We start from the raw sequence: 25,543 nt of genomic DNA, 5'->3' as shown, positions 1-25,543 counted from the left end.
TTATTTTCTTTTCTCGAGTTGGAATGAATCTGTCAACGCAATGTTTTATGATATTCTTGAAACGTAGCCATAGGTTTTCAACTGGTTCACAATCGCAGGCAAGTTCGAATTCATTATATGACATTTCTAAAAAATCTTGAATGGATGTGTCGTCTGCCTGCCTATAAGCCTTAAATTGTACAGATACAAAGGGTTGGCCACGAGTGTTTGTTCTGATCGGAATGTGCACAGAAACCATTCTGTGGTCAGATATCCCGTCTTTAACAGACACAGTACAGTCACCCACTCTGTCCGAAAGAAACACCAAGTCCAAAAGTGACCGGGATTCGAGTGTTACCCTCGTGTCTTCTTCCACGATTTGTTTAAGATTGTGCGAAAACATTATCTGCAGCAGTGCTTCGGAACTAGAAATTTCAACGTTCCCAGGTAGGAGCCTGTCCCAGCTAATGCTAGGCAAATTAAAATCTCCGGTCATTATTAGTCTGGTGGTACGGTTCAAGTGAGTGCATAAGAACATATTAAGGTCATCCAAAAACTCTGGTGAAGTGGCAGGCGGCCTATACACTGCGCCAACAAGGTAAGCAACACTCGCATAAGTAATTTTGCACCAAACTGTTTCAGGCAAAGTGCACTCGACCATTACTGCATCTATAGATCTTTTGACAATGATTGCAACACCCCCACCACGAGTATCCCTGTCCCATCTGAACATCTGGTAATTTGGGGGCACTATACAGTGACTAGGCACACCGTTGTTTAGCCATGTTTCGGTTACGACGAGCACGTGTGGACTTTCTGTCAGTAATACATATTCTAACTCGGTTACTTTGTTAAAAAGGCTACGAGCATTCAATGATAAGATTCGTAGCTATGACGGGGTGAGTTTAGGTGTTGATTCGCCGGAATTATTCGAGGTGTTAGAGCCATCATGCGAGTTGCCTGCTTTTCGAGTGCGGTGCTTGAACTTATCTCGGGAGTTCAGGAGCGAGCGTGCGTTCTTCTTGTTATCCCATGTGTATAACTTGTCATTTATTTTGAGCTTGTCGTCGATCAAAAAGACCTTCTCGCCCTGTGCCCTTTCAGCAGAGGCACTTTCCCACAACTTCCTTCGCACCGCTACCGTTTCCTTCGCATAGTCATTGCTCACACTAACCGATTGTCCTTTCAGTTTGCTGCAGTTCTTCAGCACTTGTTGTTTTTCTCTGCTGTCATAAAATTTCATAATAATTGGCCTAGGCCGTTCTTTGTTCTTTTTCCCTATGCGATGGATTTTTTCGACGGTTTTTACTTCAACTCCCAGCGTATCATAAAAAATTTTATCTATGACAGCTGCCTTTAACTCCGTCTCTGAATCGCCGATTTTTTCAGAAACACATATTGCAGGGTGAGTTGGTAAAAGTGAAAAGTAAACGCAATTAAGCAACGTGAAAGTATCAGTCTCAGAGAAAAAGGTACTCATTTGGAAAATGTAAGCTAAGTTTCGCAAAATTTGTCACTCTACAAAAAATGTTGTTTGGAAATTGTTTCTATTTATACAGTACTAGCTAAGTCTTCTTGAGAAATGTTATTGGAAAGGAAAATAATTTCACTGGATCGAGAGTTCAATTTATTTACGGGAAAGAAATGAGTCTGGAAAAAAAGTTGTTCTCCATAATTGGATGTCAACTTTGGGAGGCTTACCGACGCGACGTGGTAGGTAATGTGGTCTAAGAATTAATTCATTTTGTAAGTTGGAATAATAATATCTCTTTCATTGCTACCATGTATTGATTTTTCTTGTTTTATATGCGTTTATACAATGTCAAATATTTTGATGGTGACATCAAAGCCGGCTTAATATTGCTGTACTTTATATACCAAGTTCTCCGCCATTTAGGCAGCCTGTAATAATTGTCATCTTGTAGTACCTGTTCCTTTAGGTCGCAACTTCAAGCATGGCTTTTAATTTCCTTGTTCCTTTCACAATGCTGACATTTGCTAATAATACAACTGCTGCTGGTAAGCAACCACTAGTACGTTATAATAACACTTCACAATAAGAGAATAAGGTACAAACCTGTAGGCCGTCCGTGAGCGCGGGTAAGCCAGTTTCGTGAAACGTTCTCACTCAACCTGCGTCGACCGCGACGCGCATTCCATTTTCTCGTTTTACGGCACAGCCAATACAATGCGTCGTTCTTGCACGGGTGGGCGTCGTTCTTCTGCGGGGTTCTACTTGCACTTCTTTTATTACTTCTTCGTGCGCGGGCGGCAGACGTTCTTTCTCCGCGTTCATTTATGCAAATCTATGTGCAGGTGTGAGCGTTGGAGAGAATGCAGTTGTTGAGTCACTGCGGTCTGGAAGAGTCGTCCTTGCACCTATGCCGATCTTCTTTTTTAGTATCTCAATCAGCTATTCAGGTTTTGCGCGCTTTATGCGCTAAAGAAAGGAAGAGAGATGAAGCGATAAGTTGCAATACCTTTGTACTGTTTTGGTGAATATGCGGACTTGACTACATTTAGAGGGAGCAGTTAGTTGAACGGGTCGTTCTGCGGTTTGTGCAACGCCATCGGCAGGCGTAGACAGCGTGACATAGACACCGTGTCGCGGGTCTTAGGCGTTGCGCCGCAGTGTTCCAGCTGCGCGATGCACCGACGGCTGGCGCTGAGCGAGCCGCAGAACCATGCGCTCAACTGTTCGCGATAAGCATGGCCCAACCTGTACAAAATAACAACTTATGCGGAATTATCAGCGCTAGTATCTTTTCTATAATGGAGGTGATAGGGGAGTGTTCGGGTTAATTTGGGCCAGCAGGGACTATTTAAAGAGTTGAGCTGCTAACTGGCCGTCTACCATTTTGCCTAGATCGAAGTTAATCTCCGTCAAAACACCGTAACTGCTGGAAATGGGGGGTATGACCTCAATGAACAATTTAAAAGATGCACTGAGAAAAACGTGCTGGCTTTCAATACAAGGCGCGGAATTTAATATCGCGACCATAATATCGATTGAAATTTGAAATTTTGATTGAAAGTGCCTTTTCATCGGGATTTTCAACCTAGGATATCGGAGAACATAGCATAAATGCTTGCAGACAGAAGATTTACAAGCATTGCGTGACAATGACAGCATGCGAGGTGCTGCAGTCTCGATAGACTGATCAGAAAACTGCACAAAGTATCTTGACCTTGGCGCGAACTAGGGACCTTGGCGTGAATTGCTGACTTTGAATTGCAACTATCAAGTCGCTTTAAAACAGGTTTACAGCAAGTAATGCTGATAATTTGTCTCATTATTTTATTTCTGGGCGCTGTGTTTACCTCGGACATGTGCTGTGCGATGTCAATGCACGTTAAACCACCTCAGGCGGTCATTTTAATTCAGAGCACTCCACTGCGGCGTCTCCCATTGGGACCTGAAATCGCGCAAACCACTACGTCTGCTTGCCTGCAGATTTTCAAAGACCTCGCGAAAAAGGACGTGGAATTAAGACGGAGAGTCAAATTCGAGGAAAGACATCTTAACGATGCAAAGACTGGATCAAAATTTTAAGAGCTGATCCCATGTATGCAGCGATAACTGCATACATTAATTTATATTGCATTTATACCCTCGCTCAATTTTAATTAAATTACCTTACTTATGCATAGCGAAAGTGCTTGATACTTTCTTATTTCGACGGAAAGTGCTTCGGCGAAGTGTATGTCGACTAAGTAGGACTACAAAGTATGGTGTCCGTAATTTTACTTTGCCTCAAAAGAAGTTGGCCCTTACGTACAGACACCTCGAAACATGCGCGATCTCGCATTTCCCTTACGTGGGTACAGTTTCTTCCCTCTTTAGCTGAAAAGAAGAAACAAAAAAAATGGCCCATTTTTATTAAAAAGAAGACGGGGATCGAACGTGAGTACCACTCTTTATTGTGCACACATTTACACATAAAAGATAATCCAATTCACAACACGGAACGAATATATTGTTTTTCTACAGCAGGAACAAAACAGAGGAACAGGACGGCCGTGCTAGAGGCAATGACGTGGTGAAACGAGACGTGACGACGACAAAACATTCATGAACGACACGGAGGCGGCGGCGGCGCGTGGTGGTTGATGTCGCGCACCTTGGCACGTGCGGTATGGGGACGCTTAGGCGGCCAGAACGAGGTGAAGCACGGTACGAGGGAAGGCTGACAGCTGCTGCTCGAGATCCCCGCTTGAAAGAGCTAATGCACGCTGCCCAGACGGAATGCCGCGAAGCACAGCGACCGCAGAGACCCGCTTCCCGTGGCAAGGCAAGCGAGACGCCTGCACCGCAGAGGACAACCCTTTAAGACGGGGCAAGAAGACGCCCTAAACCCACCCAAAGACCTGCAGCTGCGGCGGTTGGCTCGCGGAGTAGGAAGCGACGCGGACAACGGACGGAGCGCACCCCTACCCACCGACGAACGAGACGATGAGCACAAAGGACACTGTGTGGGAGAAGAGGGAGGGGGCAGAGGAGGAGGAAGAAAAATTTACAACGCCAGCGAGCGGCGCTCGGAATGCGCTCTCGCTGGCGCGGGTCTTTTTCCGTAACCGTACACGGAATCACACGCAGGAAGCGGAGGTGTGTTGCGGCGTTGTGTGTCCGAGGGGAAGCCTGCTTTACAGCGACCGCTCAGCCCCTGAAGCCTCCTGGGGCGCCGCCGGGGGCGGGTGCGCGGCCGCGGTTGGGCTCGTTCTGGATGGCGGCCTCGGGTCCGGGCACGGCGCTCGACTGGATGACGACGTCGGCGGGGTTCTTGGACTCGGTGCCCTGCTCGTTGGTGACGATCTCGGCGCGGTAGCCGTTCTCGTCGGCCGTGTAGGTGACGGTGCGGGTGCGGCCGTCGGCCAGCGTCATGGTGTAGCGGCCCTGCACGCGGCCATTTGAATCGCCGCTCTCTTCACGCGTGTGGGAGCCCTCGGGGTCCTGGCTGGCGTAGTTGAAGGAGTACGGGATCGGCGGACCGTAGTTCTCGGCCGGTGGAGCGAAGCCTCCCCGCTGAGCGGCCTGCGCGTTTCGGAGAAGGAAAGAAAAGTCAACGAGTGCACTAATATACGCATAAATCTCTGTAGTGTCACTCGGTCCACGCGTTCTTATTTCAGGTTCTGTGTGGCAGGCTTGTTTTAGATTCTTTTGACTCCTTTAGCCTGGAATATTGTACAGTGCAAGCATAATAATGGAATCACGAATATAATGTAATTGCGTACATGAAGCACAGAACAGTGTACCATATATACATATAGCGGAATGTAGACATAGTTGAGCGGAGGCAGTGAACAATTAGCAAAAGCGGAAGAGTTCGTGCTTTCGATTGATAGTATGCCCGCACCTACTTGGAACGACGCAATTCTAAACTTGAATCACTGCTGCTAGAAAACAGATAAAATGAAAGAGGCAGCAGTGGAACTGAGTCCGGTAACGTGTAAATATTGCAATGTGAAGTAGACAGCTGTAATGACGCAGTACGTGCATCTAGCCAGCTCTGGAACCGCAAGCAAGAACTTGGGCCAACTTGACGCATGTTTATGTAATTAGTAACGTGAATATTTGAAAAAAGATTAACGTCGTAATAACTATAGCTAGATAGCACCATAAGGAACAGTACTGCAACGTGGGCATGCTTGCAGTTTGTGATATCTGCTGTAAAACATTTTATCAAATCGATTGGATCGTGCAGGACAAATTTGTATAATCTTTTGGTATTGTATAGAATATTCGGTCAAATCATAATAGTGCTACGCAACTTCCCACATCCTCACGTTGTATTAAAATTTACTGCGCATCGCAAAATTGCTTCGTTTAGAGCCAAACAGTCATGCTCGATAGTAATTTTTATGTCACTTTATTTGTGAACGGATCGCTAATATTCAGGATAGTCGGCTAGAGCAGCCCAACTTACGGCAACGCAAAGGCAGGCCAGGAGGATAACGAACTGAAAAAGAAAAGAGAAATAAAAGCGCATAAGAATCATCTTAAATAAAAGTAGCAATGTATGGCACGAATTCTACGCATGTATAAGAAAGAAGCCGGTTTAACTGGCTGACTAATTCGCAAAGAAATATTATTTACTCAGTGATTTTCGATATCTAAAACCGCTTGCACCAATAAAAATTTAGTAATCAGGGAAATGACTGCGTCGTTATTTTATTAATGGGGACTTTCTTAGTGACGTTCCCAAGCCTTGAGCCCCGAACATAATTAACTTGCTTCTTAGCTGATAAAACTTACTGTGCTTAGCTAAATTTGGTGCAGCAGTGAGTAGCTGATGTTTGGTGTAGAGATCTCGTTTTATTTTAAATTTTAACCATTAGATTTGATTAGCACAATTAAATTTGGTTATTTAAACGAAAGGTTTCTTAAAGAGAATGCTAACACCTTCTTACATCTGCAGAGGATGCGAAGAAAAAATTTTCTATCAAAAAAAAAAATTACGGCGAAACTGATTTTTCGATATGCAATGCAGCCACATGCCCACTTCAATAAATGAAAAATGAAAATGAGCACGTAATATAGGATATCAGAAAAGAGCATACAAGAAAATATTTATGGACGGCGTACTGCAAGCAAATCTTCGAAACCGAATAAATGTGTGCCACCGCGATGATTGATACTAGCTATTCGTAAGCTGAGCTTGACTGAGCTCCTTTTTATCAGCATCAGCGTTCATATGGGAAATATAGCGAGAAACAGCATAACACAACATATTCCTAGACACACGCGGTGCAAATGAATTAATGGGCTAAATACGTAACAAAAGCGCTACTTCCGAAACTAAATTAGGCGTAAAACTTGTAGCAGAACGCGTGAAAACGTGATGCGAATGCTCCCGAAGGAATGAATTCAGGGGGCGAGGCGATCTATCAACATACCGTCCATGGATCGTTGAACAGTATCACCTGAGGGCGAAATGCCGAAGACGTGCTCTGGAAGTCTGAGAGCAAGGAGAACTCGGGGGACGGAATCTGAATTGCATTGCGAGGTAGCAAATGCCGGGAGGCTCGCGGAGGATAAGCAACGCGGCTGATTGAAATGGATGAAGATCAGAGATGGGGAAAGTGACTCAGCCGCGAAGCAGCTCCGGGGGGAAGCCGTGAAGGTGAGTGATGGTGATGGCGCAGTGAAGCGACGCTGGGGCAGGCTCTGGCCGTAATCCCAAGTCTGCGGTCGCAAAGGTGAGGTCTCGAACCACGGTACGGCGGCCGGTGCAAATCCAGTGGTGGTGTCGGCTCGTCGTGTTTATCTCTCCTAGGCGACGCACTCACCTTGTGCATGGCTACTGCGCAGGCGAGCGTCGGCACTCGGTGAGGATCGGTCGGGGAAGAGCACTTAGAGGCAAGTGGCGGATGACTCGCAGCGTTGCTCATCTCCGTTTTTATAGAGGTACACCCGGGCATTGGCGTGCCTTCCGCCACCAATCAGCTGCCGCTGTCCTACATTGCGCAACTCGTCGCCATTCCTCAGTCTGCATACGCACACGCGTACATACAATCGGCGCGGAGGAGACTCTTCTAACCCTAGACCCCAGCCCCCCGCCTCCCTTTCTCGCGTGCCTCGGCTTTCGCCTCGCTCTCGTTGAGAAGAAGAAAAAAATCCCGCCGCCCCCTTCTCTTCGCTCTCCGTTGCTCGGGAGAGGAGCTTCGGAAACAACAACATGCCGAAGCCAGTTTGCCCGGGCAGCACCAACACCTGGCCAGCAACGTGCGCAGTTGGTTAATCAGGGAGTAGTAAGCGCAGCGAGGAGCCAAGCTGACCAGTCCATGCTTGACCCCCGATCCCCCCCTCAGCCTCTCCCGTTTTCAGGGATCGCAGCAGGACCTGCTGCAGGTTTGGGATGCACGGTGTCATGAACGGCCTCTCTGGAGGGGGGGGGGGGGGGGGGGGTTAGAAAATGGGAGAGGTGTAGCCGGTGTAGTTGGAGAGGGTTCAGCACCGGAGGGTGCAATGGGGGGGAGAGGTGTCGTCCCTCGGGCGCCCTGCTGCTGCTGCCTGGGGCAGGCAACCCGTTATGGCAGAGTGGGCGGTCATCTTCCGCCGCCAACCGCGCCGCGCCGCCGGAGGCAAAAACGAAAGCAATAAGAAAGTTGGCCTCCGCCGCATGACGCCGCCGCCACGAGCGGCTTCTTCCTCGTTTTCGTGGGCGCACGCCGGAGAAGAGAGCCGCACGCGCCAGCGGCCCTGACGCGACGGCCACGGCGTGTGCGTGCGTGCGTGTGCACGCGTGCGGCTCGTCGGGGACGGACCGAAGGGACAACGCGTGCTTTGCTCGCTCGAGCACCGCGGGAGATGTCCAGCGCGCAGCGCTCACGAGGTGCGCGGGCCGGACGCCGTCGAGGGTCGACGAGTGGGCTCCCTTCCTTGCTGGCTGGTTAGAATCTAACGCGCCTCGGTTGCAACTACTGCTCCGCGTACTCTGCGCATTTGTTCGGGAGGAGGTGCGAGAATCAGTACTAAGCACGCTTTTGAGGAGACCGCCGTTAATATTTAAGTATCTTGACTTTGGCTTTAAGTAGCTTCACTTTTTCAAACATGCCTCACTTTCATTCTTTGAGAGCTGATTTACAAGGAAAAGTGCGTCGCTCTTTCCAGATAGCACTTGTTCCGTCTTACTCGCTGACGTGTGCGCACCCGATGTTCCAAGCGCCATATTTTGGTGAGTTCTGAAGACCAGTTTACACGCAATACCGGCAGTCTTCGTTTTCTATGCCTACCCGTACCGTAAACCACGAGATGTAATTAGTCTCGCGGCTTTTTAGGTGCACAGTAAAAAGAAAAAAGTTTAATGGCGATGATCTATCCTATACAGTGTTCCGTGCACTATGACAGATGCCCCTGGAAAATGTAGCTGGGCCTGCGTTTTTGCGGCGAATTTGCGTAGCTGCGACGAACCCATCAATTAGCGTTTTGCTGTGTCCACTGTGTCTACTGTGCTGTGTTTTGCAGAAGCCTTACAGAAGTCCTTACAGGAGCACGTGAGGACGACTTGGAAGAAATAGATTGTCATCCTTGTAGAGTTCATGTTGACCGCGCCACCGATTATCGAAATTATAGCTTATTTCTTTGGGGAGCGTTGGTTGTCCTTCTTACCTATTCCTTATGCTCTCAGATCAATTTAAAGTGTGATCTCAGTACAAATTTAACGTTTTCCGCCTGTCATTTCGCAGTGAGCTAGATGGGCTTCACTGACAGTACTTTCATCCAACGAATTTTGTTAGCAAACTGCAAATTTGATCAGGCGGTTCAGATAATTTACGTTGTAATTCAACAGATTCGGCTTATCCCATAAAGAGTAACAACTACAAGCGATTCGGTGCTGTTAAAGATGCCGACACAGTAACGTCAACTAGGAACCTCCCAGCACATGTTTATAGGCAGTTCAACTTTTCACTGTCGCTGCGGCGAGGAAATGTCCAGCGTTTTGCGTCCGCCGACTTCCTCGAAAGGTTCGCCATGAGCGACGGGCCTCTGGCACTCGAGTGTCGCTGCCTATTCCACAGTTCGAACTTAAATTACCGTTGCGACGATATTTTCACGCAGCTAGATAAAACCGCTAGCAGCTAACGTTGCCACAGGTTTTCATATCCAAGTCGGTAGCTGTTGCACGACTGCATAAAGTACGAAGCTGAAAGAGCCACTTTAAATAATAATTGGTTTTTGGAGGGAAAGGAAATGGCGCAGTATCTGTCTCATATATCGTTGGACACCTAAACCGCGCCGTAAGGGAAGGGTAAAGGAGGGAGTGAAAGAAGAAAGGAAGAATGAGATGCCGTAGTGGAGGGCTCCGGAATAATTTCGACCACCTGGGGATCTTTAACGTGCACTGACATCGCACAGCACACGGGCGCCTTAGCGTTTTTCCTCCATAAAAACGCAGCCGACGCAGTCGGGTTCGAGCCCGGGAACTCCGGATCAGTAGTCGAGCGCCCTAACCACTGAGCCACCGCGGCGGCGCGCCACTTTAGCCAAAACTTGAATTTACAGATGTCCAAATAAAAAAATCTTAAAATTGCTGCACTTAATATTTCAACTTTGGCACAGAATATGAGAAGCCCGTAAACTACGCAGCTCAAAAGCGGACGAAGCCGACGTCCTAAACCGTACTGTGATTGCAATTCTTAAGCTACTGCCCAGTGAGATTTGTTAAGTCATGTTTAGTGAATTAACTACTACCGAAGTAGTTAGCGAGCCGCAGGTTGTAAATACGACTTTTCAGGGCATTTAGAAGTAACTGTCTCCTATTGTCTTGATAAAAGCAAAATATATTGAAATCTGTTCAGTGGACTCCTAATCACAACGCTTCTGAGTTTCTCACGCCTTTGAATAGGAAAACCGGAGGAGTAACCGCGATGAAAGGCTTCCTCCTGCGGTCTCTAATCTCCTTTACCGGTTTCTCAGCGCCGTGCTAGTGCGACGCTGCCTGCGTTGGTTGCTTGAAAGATGTCCCTTCAGAAGCGTGCCGGTCGTCTTGCGATCTGCATAGTTATCTGATACTTAGGAGCCTCGCTCGCAGATAAGCTGCACGCGACAAGTGGTGGGTGCAGCTCTTGCAAGAAAGTCGGTCTCCCGACCACACCGGGCATCGCACGAACGACGCGTGGCAAACGCTCTTTCCCAGACCCTCTTCCAATCCTGTTCTTGCCCTCTTTTCCTGGCAGCAATTAATGTGCTCCTCTTTCACTCTCCTCTACTTTTGCGCCCAAAACCTGCATGGTTGGTTTTGAGGAACGTGGTATGTTGGAAGGCTGCAGATTATGTTCTACCCCTTGGAGCTTAAACCATAAATACTTTCTGATATCATCATCAAATTGAACTGTGCCAGCGGCGCGTGGGTGTCGAACCTGTGACCTCATGGTCAGTGCCATAAGGCCACCGAAGCGTGCGCCGTCCTCTCGCTGCTATTTTTCGCGATGATAAATAAGGTACAAGGGCATGAACTCTCGCAAAAGTGAAAACTGGCGGATGCAACTGCACAGGCCTGAACAAAAAAAATCCAACCACACGCAGCATGACTCCATAATTTTCGAACATTTCACTCACCAGTTTGAACAATTCATATTGAGCTCGGGGTATATAATGCACGGCGTCAGTCAGTCATATGGTTCAAGTCTTGATTATAAGTTTTAAGTTATCCTTATAGTATTGTTACGCTCATGTTTTACGGTGTATGTCGTGCTGATGTAACACATCTAAGCTGAATTCTTCCTGTCTATGCATTGATTTATTGCACTTTTCATTATCGCACACTCTTTATCGCAATTTTTTCAATAATCGCTCTCATCTGATATAGCGCCACACGTTCTTGCGGGCTAGTGGGTTCATAGCTCCAGAAATGTTAAAACTGCGCAAAAGACGACGCCAGGCAACGAGGAACACACAACTGCGCCAATTGGTGTTTTGTGTGTTCCTCGTTGCCTATGTCCTCGTCTTTTGCGCAGTTTTAACATTTCCGTATATGCACTGGGGCGCGTTTTAGAGGAGAGTGGAGGGTTTCACCGCTCCCTTGCCCGGGTGGTAGTCCTCCTTCCGGCACTCCATTGGCGGTAGCAGCTGCACGCGCTCTTTGAACCAGAGCCCTCTGGGACTGCAGGTCCAAGCAGCCGGACAAGGTCGCCTCCCAGCCCTCTTTTAGTTGGCTGATTTACTCTTTATTTGCGGATTTTTCTGGGAGGCCTATACCATAAATGGTAGAAATTTCCGGAGCCCTTCACTGCGGCGTCCCGCATATCTTCAGTAGCTTTGGGACGTTAAACCCCCATAAACAAAACCATCCACAGGAGTGGAAAATGAGCCTTGTCATTCTAGTTCCAAAAATGTGGCCCGTTTTTTCTCATGGACTCGCTCCCCATATCCTTCACAAGTGCCTGTTGAAACTTAATGGAATATGTAATTTATTCATATCATCATGAAATTTCTTTTGGCTGCTGCTTTTTTTTCTTTATAACCAACAAAGTTTTTTTAAAGGGATTTCACATAATATTCCGCTCGCCCTGTTTATTAACGACGTGAGGTCCAGCCTTGATACTAACACTCTCCTCGGCGCCTTGTTTCCGGACTACGAAAAAACATTCGGTAAATTGCCCACCATCAGTACAGATTGTATGCGTGGCTTTTTAGCCAACCGTCATCAGTTTGTTTTCCTTAGCAATTCTTCCCTCGTCCCTTATCTTGTGAGCCACATGGCACTGTTTTCGGTTCCCTTCTATTCATAATATATGTTAACAACATTCCTGCTAACCGAAGTTATCGGTATTCAGTCTGACCTTCATCGCATCGATACCTGGTGCAGACAATGGCTGGTGTATTTAATAACTACGATATCATCTGCTGTTTCCTTCCATCACAGGCAGTCTCATCTGATCAGGAGTTCCGCTCTCTTTGGCTCTGACATCTTCCTAACTGCTTACAAGTTTTTGGGAGTTACCTTATCCGCTGAATTTTCGTTGATTTTCCACATTACGAAAAGAGAGAAAGAAATTTTAATGAGAGGAAAGCAGGAGCGGTCAGTAGGACCAATGTAGCTAGCCACTTCCTCGGCTACTTACGCTGCACATTCGATTATCATCTCCCACCGTAAAATTACTAGCCGACCTCAACCTTGTTCGACCCAGACTCATATGCTTGTGCTGTCTGTAACCCTTACCAAGCTAATCAAATTAACTTATTAGAGTCAATTCAAAAACGTGCTGAACGTTTAACATTTCCTGATTCCTCATATGCATGTAGTACTACTGAACCTTATTCACAAGCTAGCCTCCACAACCTTCTATATCGTCTCAAAGTCGCCGGTTTCTCCCCCTTCCTTATGTGAATCTCCTTGCACACTTGTTATTTTTCCTGCCCACCGCCACGCCTGCAGCATCAACCAGGACAAGACTCTACCCACCTTCAGCCCGTTCGTCGACCCATTTTTCCTCACTTTTTGTACGAACATTCAATGACTGGAATGACTGTCATGCTTCTGTCATCTTTGCTGTCATCCTTAGCAACTATTACTACTTCAGGCGCTTCATCGAACAACTCTTCAATCATAATAAACGCCCACCTGTCATGCAAAGCCTCTTCACATAAAGATTTCAGGGATAGAAAACAGTTAATTAATCAATACCCATTTGCGTTTGACATTGAATATAGATTATAGTTTCTAATTTATTATTCCGAGAACTCTTTTATTCTCAGCGTTGTCATACGCCTCCGAAGTCCTGAAAGCACAACTGCGCATGCCCTGTCTTTACCTCTCCTCTTTGTCTCTTCGTCCAGTTTAAGCTTTACTTTTCACAGTGAACCAAATTCAACTCGCCCAGCATTGCGTTTTGCTAGCACCATAGGAGGCGCCAATAAGTATGCTACCATGCTACGGTTAAAAAAAAAGAAAAGTTTGCTCATTCCTCGTGTATCCTTGACTCATGATTCGCAGGCGGGATGTAGGAGCTCGCATTTTTTTTTTACCTTCGCAGGTGCATAACTACGCGAATCCGCACACGCGGGCGCATACGTGTACACCTACGCTCACTCACACAACGCATTTCCCCTTTCTTACACACGTACGCGTTTGTAAATGCGCCGAAATGCTCTCGAGTAAAGACCTACACATACAGATCCAACGCACTCTTGCAGCGGAAGGAACGCAGCCCCAGGAAAGACACGAAAAGCAAAGCTGCCGCTTTATATTTATTTCAAAAGTCTTTAAGTACACCAAACTGGTATTGACCACCTGTATCAAGACGGCAGATGAAAAAGAGGGACGAAATCGGTTGTTTTCGTTTTTTACAACAATACCTGAATCATCTGAAGTTCTCAGCATTACGACAGTGCTACATAATGATGAAGTGACAAACATATCTGCTGTATCCTAGCTCTAGCCTAGGGTCTAAATGTCATCGATTCTAAATGCGAAACCTTGTCTCTAATGCAGGTGACTTTTAGACCTATCAGTTTTTTTTGTTTATTCACGCCGTTTAATCGACACCAGTACGTCGGAGTTAAGGTACATCGCCTCAGACAAGTACCTGCTCTTTGAAGCTGTTGTTTATTGCGCAGGTTGTGAATTCCTTTCAAGCATTGCCTACAGGCAGTTCGTCAGTGCATATCTGAACTAATTTTGAAAGTACTGGCCTAAGCAGCAGTATTACGTGGTCTTTTTCTTAAATAAAGCCTCGACTCAGTGCATATGCCTGCCTCCCATCCCTCCATTAATTTTCAGCTACCGACGAGGAAACGGGGATGAGCTATAGTACGCATCCCCTGAAGAGACAAGTATGAAATCGCAAGGAAAGGAAGAAACTGCAAGTATTTTGACACCGAAGATCACCGGCACTTATTAAGGCGGAAACTTGGGCTAGTTGGAAGACGTTTGAAATCATTTTGCTAGCGCTTAGTGAACACACGAGGCAAAGAACACAAATACACAGGACAGACGCTAGTCCTCAGCTGCCGTTTATTCGAAAAACATTCAATATAAGGCATTTTAAAATGCTGACACTTACACACGCGCAGTAGCAACGCCACGTTTCAGGAACACCGTTTATTTTCTAAGCGCTAGCAAAATGATTTCAAGATCACCGGCGTTTCTCTTCTTCACACGAGCGGAATTTTCTCACCATACCTGAGCTCACGAGCATAACCAAGAAGCCGAGAGATCCGAGGCGAGTTCCCCACCACGCTTCACCGCCACCTGTCTTCGCGCGAAGATGGAGCCGTCACCCCGTGCACCGGAGGCGGTCCATAAACGCCACATCAGTAGCAGGTCCCGCGGCTGCACGAACGTGATTGCCGAGGCGTTGCGACAGACGGACCGTCCCTTTGTTTCCCTCGTCCGAACACCGCGCACGTGCACCGCCACCGCGCAGTGTCGGCAACATGCCTCGTCCTCGCATTCTCCCGGCTCGACCATCAAACGCATTCATCATGGCCGCGAACGAGCCGTGCGCAAAGCTGGCGGACAAAAGACGGTGCAAGCGAGTCGCCCCTCCATCGGTCGGCTGCCGTATCGTCGCAAAAAGTGTTGCCTCATTCGATTAAACGCCCGGCGGTGGAAACCTCGTGCGCTGCGATGTATCGCTCGAGCCCAGCGGGTCACTGCGGTACGGAAGGACAGAGCCGCCCTAAAAGCCGCGCCGAAAGTCGCGAGTGAGCGATGAACGTGAGAAACGCCTTTCGTGCGTAGTCGCTCTGTCTCTCTCTTTCTTCGCGAATAACGGGCCGTATACTTCGCGGCGCCGTAGCTCTCACTATACTATCGGCCGGGATGCGCAACAGTTGAGCCGCGTGAGCGAAACGAATTGAGCTCGATTTTCATCGCCGATGAGGCAATGAAGAGGCGCTCGTGAAGGGTGCAGGGGCGAGAATGGAGGGAAAAAGGTGGATGGTGCGGGGAAAAATTTCTATTCTAGGCTGTTGAGCTGCAATTTCTGCTCTCGCAGTTGAGAGCAGCGAGGGTGTAGTGTAGAGATGAAGACGCAGATAGCTTTGGTGGTGCGGAAAACTGGAGAAACATGAGCACCGAATTAAAATATACCGCGCAAGTGGAAGGTCTGCGTCGGGAAGCATAATAGTTTCGAAAAAGTTTGGACCCATATACGTACACTCTTTTTCAAAAGTATACAGCCCAAGTATACGTTGCCTTTTCCGAGACAGACGTTCTAATTCATGGCACACCCGGGGCCGAAAATAAAGAAGAATCATAGGAGCATAATGCGAACTTTTTTTATTAGTAATTTCTGGCGGAAAAATTCAAAGTCCGAACAAACCTACCGCGTCTGCCAGGGCGAACGCACCCAAAGTCCGCCAAACTGACTCTGGGGAAACGGGCAATTTTGCGGCGCTGCTTCTGAGCCCTGCTGTGCGGCTCCTCTTGCATAGTCAGTGACCCTAATCTCGCGAAGGCGGAAGGAATTTGTCCTCAATCCTCCCAAGCTTAGTGCACTCATATAGGCCCCACTACAAAGCTTAGAATCAAACCCCTTGAGCTGTGTATTTTTGACTAAGACTGTACATGAGGGGGATGCTTGCGTGTGCCCTGTTGATGCATGTGTCATTTTGCACTGCAGTAATCGTCGCGAAACGCCTCTGTCTGTAGTCAAGCGAGAAAATCCGGCCAGGTCTAAGGAGCAAGCCCAACATTCCAGTGGCCACTCAGTACAGCACGTGGAAGGGAAGATCCCCGAAGCTTTGGTCACGTTGCGTCGGAGCACTATTAGCAGTCGTTGTTTAGAATGAGGGGGCGGCCATTACTGCTTGCAAACGGACAATTTTCTGTCCGTTTAGGCTTCTGAGAGAGACGAAAAGAAACGCGCCTTTATAACCAACTGATCTTCTGATCTCTCCTCTTAATGGTGTTCCGTCGTCAGAAGACCGCGGAATTAGCGATGCGCCGGGACCATAAGTAGGGCGATTCGCCCAGGAATCTCGACGTCCGCATATGAAAAATAAGCTATTTTCAAAGTTTGTACTGCATATTTTGCTGTAATTTTCGTCAGGAAATAGACGAACAGTCGAGAGATGCGGAAAATGTAAATTTAGAAATAAAAATATTGACCAAACTTGCCATATTACTTGCCGCGTCCCCCCTTAAGATAGTCGCTTCACCGAAGAATGTGGGACTGCATTTTTCTATTTGGGGTGTTTGTGTGCGATTTTTTTCTGCTTGTGCCAGAGATTAACAGGCTGCTGATTTGTGCGACGTCTTGGTGTGTGCGGGTGCACAATTACGAATGGATGCGTTGTGCTTAATTAAGGCTGATGTTCTTTTCAAGACATTGCCTTTGCGGAACAGTGGTGCGATGTTTAAGAATTGTTACAGGTCCTAAGGATTGGACTTTTCGGTGTTTTTTTAGTTAAGCGCACTTTTTTAGTTTATTTCAGAATGCAAATCTTTTTTTGTGAATATATTTGTCCGTGGATGAATTTTTGGTTCCTTCCAGTTAACTATGTTGGGTTCATGTGGGGCCATAATAATGGGGTTTTGTTTCGGCCCATTTATTTATTTATTTATTTATTTATTTATTTATTTATTTATTTATTTATTTATTTATTTATTTATTTATTTATTTATTTATTTCCAGATACTGTTAGCCCTTGCGGGCTGTTACAGGCTGGGAATGGTATCATAAATCAATACAACGCAGTTCCAGCTCTTTTACAAAGGTTTCAAGTGAACAAGTTTTGTCGAATACGCAGAATTTGTCGAATTTTACAGGAACATTTAATGTAACAGCAGGTAACGCACAAATCGTCATGTTTAGGGATATGCTTTCAGACGGAAATGGTTACGCCCTTAGAAAAATCCACAAAGCGAGGGTTAGTGATCTTCAGTGCGACAAAATCTTAAGAGGAACCAAATTTCCAGCAGCGTAGTTTTCCCGTTCTGGTTGCGCTCTGGGCGTAGCGATAGGGGCCGTGCGTCACGTGGTCCGTCTGCGTCGGAGCAGCCGCTGTACCGTTGCGGAAGCCGGAGCATTACACTTTTTGCATGCCGATGATTCATGGTTAAGGGTCAGCTCCGGAACGCCCGTGGTGGGGCGACGCGGAGCAGTAGTTGGGGGGGGGGGGGGGGGGGGGGGGGTTGCTCTTCATAAAAATTTTCCGGACGTTTACCCCTGAGGTATTGTGATATTGAACGCAGCTCTTCTTGCTGCGTGTTTAGCGGTGGGCTTAGCAGCTGCGTCTGCCTCGCTCACCATGGTCGAAGAACTGGGCCGATCTATTGTGCCGGGCTTTTTGCGTTGTGCTTATATAGCTGCCACCATCCTCTCTCGGCTACCTTCCCTTTACAACACCGCTCCAACGCCGTCGCGAAAGCATTTGACGATCTTTTGAGACCTATGCTCTTAAATACAAGAAACAAAACTAACATCATCACTCTTACTGTCTTAATCTACAAAATGACATATCCACATATGTTAACAGAGGGCCCGCTGAGGCACTTCTCTCCTTTTTTATGGATACTCATGAATGTTCCGTAAAGTTACTCTTTTCGCTGAAGCAATTAACATTTTTTTTGTTCTTAAACTCTGGAGTGCATTTGCAGGCTATCACATCCTTGGCGAGCGTGATCCTTTTTTCCAGCCTGTCATCATTCGCGCCGTACATTTAGGTATGAGGCAACTTTTAAAACGCAGTAGATGTGATAAAAATCAATTTATCAAATTTTTTTTGTTCAAAATGCCACTTTACTACTGAATGAACTGCAACAATAATTTTGGCTGAAATTAACACCGTTTCGAAGATGCAGCCTAGGTTTTAATTCTGCGCATCTTGTGAAGTGGAAACTAAAACATTTTCAGATATATAAAAACTTCATTTTCGCTTTGTTAGTTATTTTTCTTGTTCGTTTTTCAGTTTGGACGTATACAATATCTTTTTATTACCGTCTTTGTCTATTTTGTTTGTATTTAATAACTTAAACACTCATAGAAGGAACGCAAGACGTTTGGAACACGATGGCTGGTTATGTCAGGATATCAACACTCGTGCTTGGCTTCTATGATGGCATGCGTCATTTCAGAAATGATAACAGAAGTACGCTAGGCGTTCTGAAGCACACTGGAATCAAACCTGGTCTTCATACGCAGAAAGCTTGCCTGACAGGTAACCAACAGCGTTTCTCTCTTCCTTTCGGTCTACTGAGGCGGCAAAAAAAAAAAACAAGAAAAAAAGCGAGCTGTCACACGAGCAAGATCAAGAAAGGACATGTGTCAGGAGGAGCCGAGCTACAAGTACGATGGATTTGAACTGTCCTGGACATTGGTTTATGGCTTTTGTAGTTCCTAATCTACTAACTTGTTTTTCTTGAAACTGACTTTTCTTCCATTCCTTCTTACGCGATCAATCCTATCTTTAGCCACGTAAAATATTTTTTATTGAGACTTTGTGCACTGATTTCTTATATATGTAGCTGTGGAGCGAACCACAATAATTAAGATCCTGGTTTTTTTTTTGTTACTGCCGCGTTCTTTCTGGGAAGTTTCCGATACGACAACCATCGTTTTTGGTCATTCCACTATTGCACAATGACAAGTGGTCGTATCGTAAATATTTTGGTTCATTGCCCAGGTCCTGCCTGTATGTGTAGAACAGGAAAAGCAATTTGACCAGCGATGAACTTAAGTTATGACTGCTGGCGTAAGATTTACGTTTAGTACATATAAAAATGCATATTTTTTACATTTTTTAACATTTTGATTCGTATAAAACAATGTCCTCCTTAAGACAGACACCTAATTTCGTCTTTATCTGCTATTAATTTTTTTTCGGAAAAGTGGCCTCACACTTTAATTAGCCATTTAACCAGTGGCCTGGATGGCCGACATTCGTCGCACCGCATGACGCAGCACTCTAGTAGACGACCTTGCTTCTGTATTCAACATACCGAGCCTCGTGCTTCGTGCTGAACTCTACTTGACCTTTTTTTTTTTTTTTGCAGTTCCACAGGCACTTTCTTGCAAAGCTTCCACTATTTATTGCTGTGCACAACACCAGGATCAAAGTAGCGGTACCGTATTTCTCGTTATGTTCTCGTCTCACCTTTACGCCATTTGCATTGTGATAGCCATGAACCAACTGAGCCAGCAATCTTCCCTATTGCAAGATAACCATCCCTGGGCCGGCAGGAAAAGTTCTGGCTATATACACGCGTGTAGAAAAGTTCCTTAACGGCTAGCCGGGGCAGCATTGTATAGCGACTGGTTCCCGTTCTATGCCTTGATGCCACTGCTCAGTCCCTTCTGTTAGACCGAAGCCGGAGATCGACATCGCTTTCGCAACTATCAGCGTTGTCGGAACGGACGCTGTCTACCATTGGTAAAACATACCCATTGTCGTATCTCGCAGCGGTGGGTTTGCTTCTTCGGAGTGGCTAAAGGGTGAAACAATGGATCGAAAGAAGAGTCCGCTCGACACACAGCTCCGCGATCCGCCCCCTCTCGAGCCAGTCGCGTCGTGCAATAGCGGAATCACGCCGCTAGAGCGCTTCCAAATCCGCACCAAGGTCGGCGGCGCCTCCGCCGGGCTCGGGGATGAGCAGCGGTGCCGTCCCTCCTTCGCAGCCCGCTAATTGGGACGCACAAATCAAGCGGACGCCCGTTTGGCAAGCGTAGTACATGACACGACCCGAGCGGATACATAAAACAAAGGCTCCGCGCGTGCCCGTGCGCGCACACGGCTAAAAGGCCATTGTTTTCCTTCCCTCTCTCTCTCCCCCCCTTTCGCTTTTTTCAGCGTTCGCTTCGCTTTCTCGCTTCCCACAGGTTCGCGCCACAGCGCGGGCCTCGCTGCGCGCGCGTATCGTCTTCGCTTAGTAAACCATTCGTGAGGCATGCATCTCCCACGCTCAACCACAAATCATGTCTTCTCGCTCACCTGCCGCGCCTAAGTGCGCTCGAGCCTAATAGGCGCCTCTCTCTTCGTCCTTGTTTATTTTGTCAACCCGATTCTCCGCGCCGTTCGCAATTGGCGCGTTCCTCCCCCGGCCGCGCAATAAAGACAGAAAGGCCGCCCTCCCCTACCGAACTTTTTTTTCCACGACGATTACACTCCCCCTCACCTCGCTTCAGTGCGCGCAACACTGTCGAGGCTCGGCGCTTGTAGGGGTGCACCTGTCTCTACATGAGAGAGTACAGCTCTCACGACGCTGGCAGCGATTTATCTGCGCCAATGCGCACATTACACTTGAAGGCTGCAAAGTGTTCAAGTTTCGCTTGCTCCTGACTGACAGCGCTGCCCGCCTGGAGCTTCTCCCCGAATCTACTTTTGAATTGCAGGACGCTGTCCTAAAACGGTGCACTTTAGCTTTTCAATCAAACGCTGATGCAGTGCTATACAGCTCTGCTTCGCTGTCATGGACGGTGAAGTCAACGGCCATTTATAGTGACTGTGTGTTGTAATTTCTGAACGTCTCTGTACTTTGTATGGAGAGCTCGCGGCTGCACTTGAGCCGAACTAAGCGCGAACCATTGCGCATAGGTACGCCCAGGCACCGTCTTGCGTCATGTGCTGCTTTCTCACACACAAAGGGCTTAGCGACGAACTCTGAGTATGCTTTACTATACACGCGTTTAGTGAACATTTATAAGCGTGCTAAAAAACTGTGACACCTTCTAGCGCGATGAGATCAACTGCCGCGCTGCTTCCACAAAGGTCGACTAGCGAAAGTCAACGGGGTGCGTTTCATTGATTTAACTCCACAGAGAAGCTGACGAGCTGTTCGCAACTGCAGCCGGCTTACATTTCTGCACAAGTGACGTGTTTTTCCTTCATTGATGCTCTCGCTTACTCCATCGGTGGACGAAGCTTTTAAGTAAATTCTTGTTTTTCCTTGTCTTTCCACTCTAGTGTAAAGTTCAAATTGTGACGGCCCATTTTACGCCTCCTTGGTCATTTACACCTCCTTGGGGGAAGAGATCACAGGGCACAACCAATTTGAATGGCCGCCATCTTGAATTAGAGCAACCGAAACTATGCCGCCATTTCGTCCCCTGACGTCATACTCAGTTCCACCTCTATCCACCATACTGGCCGTGACGTCATCATTGGAACACGGCAGGTGGTTGTTTCTACAATGCTATTGTACATGGCGTTACAAGTCTCAATGTGAGATGAGCTATTTCCTAGTTGCAGCCACAGATAGATGGCGCTTTGATCTCAGGGTGGTAGGAGACCTCACAAATTCCCGAAACGTGATGAGTAGTTGCTGCCACAGATGGCGCTGTGATCAAGGGCGGCAGCAGACCCCACGAAATCTCGAAACGTGGTAGTAAGAGCTAACGCTCTTAAAATGCAGGTATCCCAATCATTGGCCGTACAAGCAAGCATACCGGGATGCGCCAGGGCATTCACGACACCGATCCCAGAGGCTACGGTACAGCGCTACTTACATCGTCGCATCAATCACTGAGCTCTCCTTGTTCACAACGTCACGAGTTTGAATAAAGTAGTGGGAAAAGCTGCAAATTCAATTTTCTCGCTAATCAGTGTTTTTACCAGCCGGAGAAACATGAATAGCCAGAAAGATAGCGTATAGTTTTATTTAGAGCAAGGAATTGGATAAAGTTGTCTTCAGTGCGCGTTTAAAGCACCTATTCCCGGTAATATTGCAAAGACGGGAACAAAACTCGCGCTGCCACTGTCTTCATTCTTTACGTTTCACGCCAGTGTAAATTCAGAAACACCTAACTTTAAAAATTAGCTTTAATCGCAGCTTTCTTGCGGAATTAACTACGCGCAACCATTTGGACAAGCAAAGAGAACGAGAATGGAGGAAGTCAAGGAGCTTAAGAACATAGGCGCTTGAGTTGTGTAGTTAGTTTTCGTGCCTTCATTCGTTTTCGCGCATTTTGCTGTACTCGAATGTTTCTCCATCGAATGGCAGTGGTCTATGCAATTCAGATTTATTTATTTATTTTTATTTCATGCCTATAATAAATTTCTTGCCATTGTAGTGGAGATTGGCAGTGTATACCGGCAAAGCAATATGCACTGGGCTGGTACAACACTAATATACACAGTGAAAAATGAGTAACTTCGCAGATACAATGGAAAAATGAAAATAAAAGCAAATCTAGAATGCAATGCAACAAACAAAAAGGACGTACAGAGGGCGCAGTGCACATCAGACCAGCGCAACGCAAGGTTTGACGAAAGCAGTAAGGCACTCACGACAGGTGCTGAAATTTGCACACTTTTCGCACGAACAAAGAGGGAAAATGAAAATAGGAAAGGTAAAATATGCGAGAAAATAGGATTAGTGTCGCGCGTGAAACGCCCCGAGTACGCGACGAGCCTCTCGCCTGCCGTGCGCAACTGGAGGCCACGAATGCTGCTCGACTCCGCAGCGGTGCACGCAAGTGCAGAGGCGGAGAACGGAGCTGCTCGCCGCGGGCGTCTGGCAAGGAGACGGATTTCTCAAAAGTTTCGCGCGGGGCTCTTTCCGGCCTCGAAGGGCGTCGCGGGCCACGCTGGGTGGGCTTTTGTCTCGGCGTGCCGGCCTCTTTCCGGTGGGACGCGCGAAATTCTTCGCGCGCTCTTCTTCGGGGCTCGGCTCTCCTGGCGCGACCTAGCCGCGTGTCGGTGTGTGTGTCTGCTCCAGTGAGTCACCATTAGAAGAAACACGCTCGGCACCGCTGATCACTTCCGCGCGGAACATATCTACGCGCCGCGGGAGAAAAACATTAATGACCCCGCAATGTCGAGCCTCCACTTCCGCTTACACCTCCTCCATTTGCATACACGTGTGCGCTACGAGTGCAACGTTGTGCGCATCATGATGTCGGGAGTGCTTCCCCCCGGTTGACTTTGTGTAAACTTCGCTCGCAGCCTGAGGTGACGGAGGGCGTGATTAAGCGCTGTATGCTTGCTCTAGACGGTGCAAGAGCAGGATGCAGGGCTGGGGGGGGGGGGGGTCTCTCCGGCGCGTCAAGTTTCAAGTGTTCTTGCGTAATTGAGTAAACGGAGGTCGTTTATTATTACGCTTTTGGTTCTGCCTACTCGGCACACAAAGCCGGATGATTCTGCCGTTATTAACTTTTCTTTTTCCGTTAGGTGGTTGGCTTGGATCTTACCTGGAATGCAAACCAGTTCAACCTGGACCTTTGGTTTATAGTGAGGCGACCGCAGAAACGAGCATTAGCATTGCAGATCATTCGCAGTGACAGTAAATGCAAATTCTATCGCGCAAATCACTTCGCCTCTCGTGAGCGTTGCGAATCGTTCACGATTCCTCGGTTTCAAGCATAAAAGCCTTATTTTTCATCTGGGTAATTTATGCTGAGCAGCTGCTATCCCGCGTAGACACGAAAAACAACATTTCAATAAGGCGCATCTCTTTATGCGCGTAAAGATCAGTCGATCAGTCTAACATGCAAGACATCAATCATTGGATCACTAAGGGAATCGATGGATCGAGCAATCAATAGCACGATAATAAATATTTATTGAGCTAAACAATGAACCAATCAGTGAATTTATCAACCAATATTAGTTACAACGCTGAATCAATCAGTTGACAAAAACTCTTGGAGTGCAACGTTCATACCTGCAGGGGCCCAGTAACGAATGTTTACGGATGTATGGAGCCAAGCCTTAGAAAGTAAATTCCGTTATAAATTCGCCTGTAAGGTTCTAGAGGGTATTGAGCACACTACATAAAGCGTCACGCCTGTTACAAAGTGCATCCGGAGCAAATTAAAGACGGAAACACGCGGTCATGTGCGAGGATAGAAGTAGAACGTGATGTCGTCTGTGTAGGACTGCTCAGTTTTATTCTCGGAAGGCCCTGTTTCGAATCTAGTGCCAAAGACGCCATGCATTACTTCCTCGTGACGTCGAAGTGTTATGCAAAGAAAAAAATTGTAATTTTGCATAAAAAGGTTTTCATTCATAGTAAAGGTGTGCAGAGATAGTAGGAACAGTGCTACTGATTTTGAACATTAAGAATGTCTTTGCTCTGTGAAAATCGAACTTCATTACACGAACTACATTACTCTTGCACTATAAAATATAAATTTATCCTGTCTTGCTGCCAGCTGCAATGCTGACCAGTTTTTTGACGAAGCAAAGACCTCGTTTGGTTTGGTGAATGTGTTAATTTCGATTTAGAATGCAATATGGGACATAATGGCTTATGGTTGAAGCCAGGATTACGCGCTTTCAACGAATCACGAGTCTGTTGGCGGTATTTCAGTCGGAATCTCAGCGCCATCGCTTGCACTACTCCAGGAACAAGAGCATATTAAACTATAGGCGATCAATTCGATTGATGCGGCAAAATGTACGGTAGCATTAGTGTTACCCCCGGACCAAGCAACCGCTGCCCCTGACGTGTTCAGACAGTACATGCGACACAGTCACTTCGCCTTCCTGACAAGCAATATCCGTGCTGTAAAAAAATTGATAGTGAATAGATCGCGACAACCTGCCCGCGCCAGCGTCTCCCCACCGAACTCAGAGGGCGTCGGCCACAGGGAATGCTCGAAACAAGCCTTGTAGACGACTTTCCCGGGTGCGAAACGCATTCCCAGTTAGTGTAACTGCGGTGTGTGCATTGCTTGCGGCTTCGAACTCACCCTGGGATATTTGTCAACGGCGTGACGAGATGAATCAGCGTCCACTGTATTCATGCCTGTGTGCTCTCCAAGTTATTCGCGCCGTGTGTCAAGCTGGGATGTGCGAAACTCGTCAGCTCATTTTGGTTCTCCTACGTGAGAAACGTGAATTAAGTTTGTCGCTGCTACAACTGACACTGACACATATTTGCTTGCTCTGTTCGTTTGTCGCCCAACTTATGCTAATGTCAGGCAGTCAAAGGTTTGTTTACAATCTTGTTTGCGGGTACTCCTCTTTGATCTTTTTTTGGGGGGCTCACCTTCTGAACGTCCATCGCAATGTGCGTGTCTGCGAAAACGACGTAGTAGCAATAAAAAAAAACGCTGTTCGTTGTTAATAAATGAATTATTGCTTCCTGTGAAACTGGGTTGCTATAGTTCCTGTGTTGGTCATGAAAAACGCCTCTACTTGCCTTCTATTGACTCGTCTACTTGTCATGCATCGAGC

The 25,543-nt window shown here is 47.1% G+C and overlaps 1 protein-coding gene across 1 annotated transcript; it reads right to left on the bottom strand.

Moving 5' to 3' along the window:
• Nucleotides 1–3,884: 3,884 nt before the first annotated feature.
• LOC144098329 (cuticle protein 10.9-like) lies at nt 3,885–7,391 on the bottom strand. Its single transcript, XM_077630887.1, has 3 exons — nt 7,267–7,391; nt 5,904–5,936; nt 3,885–5,011 (listed from the first exon to the last, which is right to left on the bottom strand). The coding sequence occupies exons 1-3, from the start codon at nt 7,366–7,368 to the stop codon at nt 4,637–4,639; spliced, it is 510 nt and encodes a 169-aa protein (XP_077487013.1). The 5' UTR covers nt 7,369–7,391; the 3' UTR covers nt 3,885–4,636.
• Between the last annotated feature and the right edge of the window lie 18,152 nt (nt 7,392–25,543).

This window comes from Amblyomma americanum, chromosome 7 (assembly GCF_052857255.1).
Source record: "Amblyomma americanum isolate KBUSLIRL-KWMA chromosome 7, ASM5285725v1, whole genome shotgun sequence".
NCBI classification, from domain to species: Eukaryota; Metazoa; Arthropoda; class Arachnida; order Ixodida; family Ixodidae; genus Amblyomma; species Amblyomma americanum.
Note: the sequence above shows the minus strand (reverse complement) of the source record. Positions and strands in the feature narration are given on the sequence as shown.

Excerpts from the sequence above, each read along its gene's own strand:
- LOC144098329 (XM_077630887.1), bottom strand. The coding sequence starts at position 7,368 with ATGAGCAACGCTGCGAGTCATCCGCCACTTGCCTCTAAGTGCTCTTCC. Across the intron at positions 5,937-7,266 it reads GCGCAGTAGCCATGCACAAG|TTCGTTATCCTCCTGGCCTG; the intron begins GTGAGTGCGTCG and ends TTTCTTTTTCAG. Across the intron at positions 5,012-5,903 it reads TGGCCTGCCTTTGCGTTGCC|GCCGCTCAGCGGGGAGGCTT; the intron begins GTAAGTTGGGCT and ends CGAAACGCGCAG.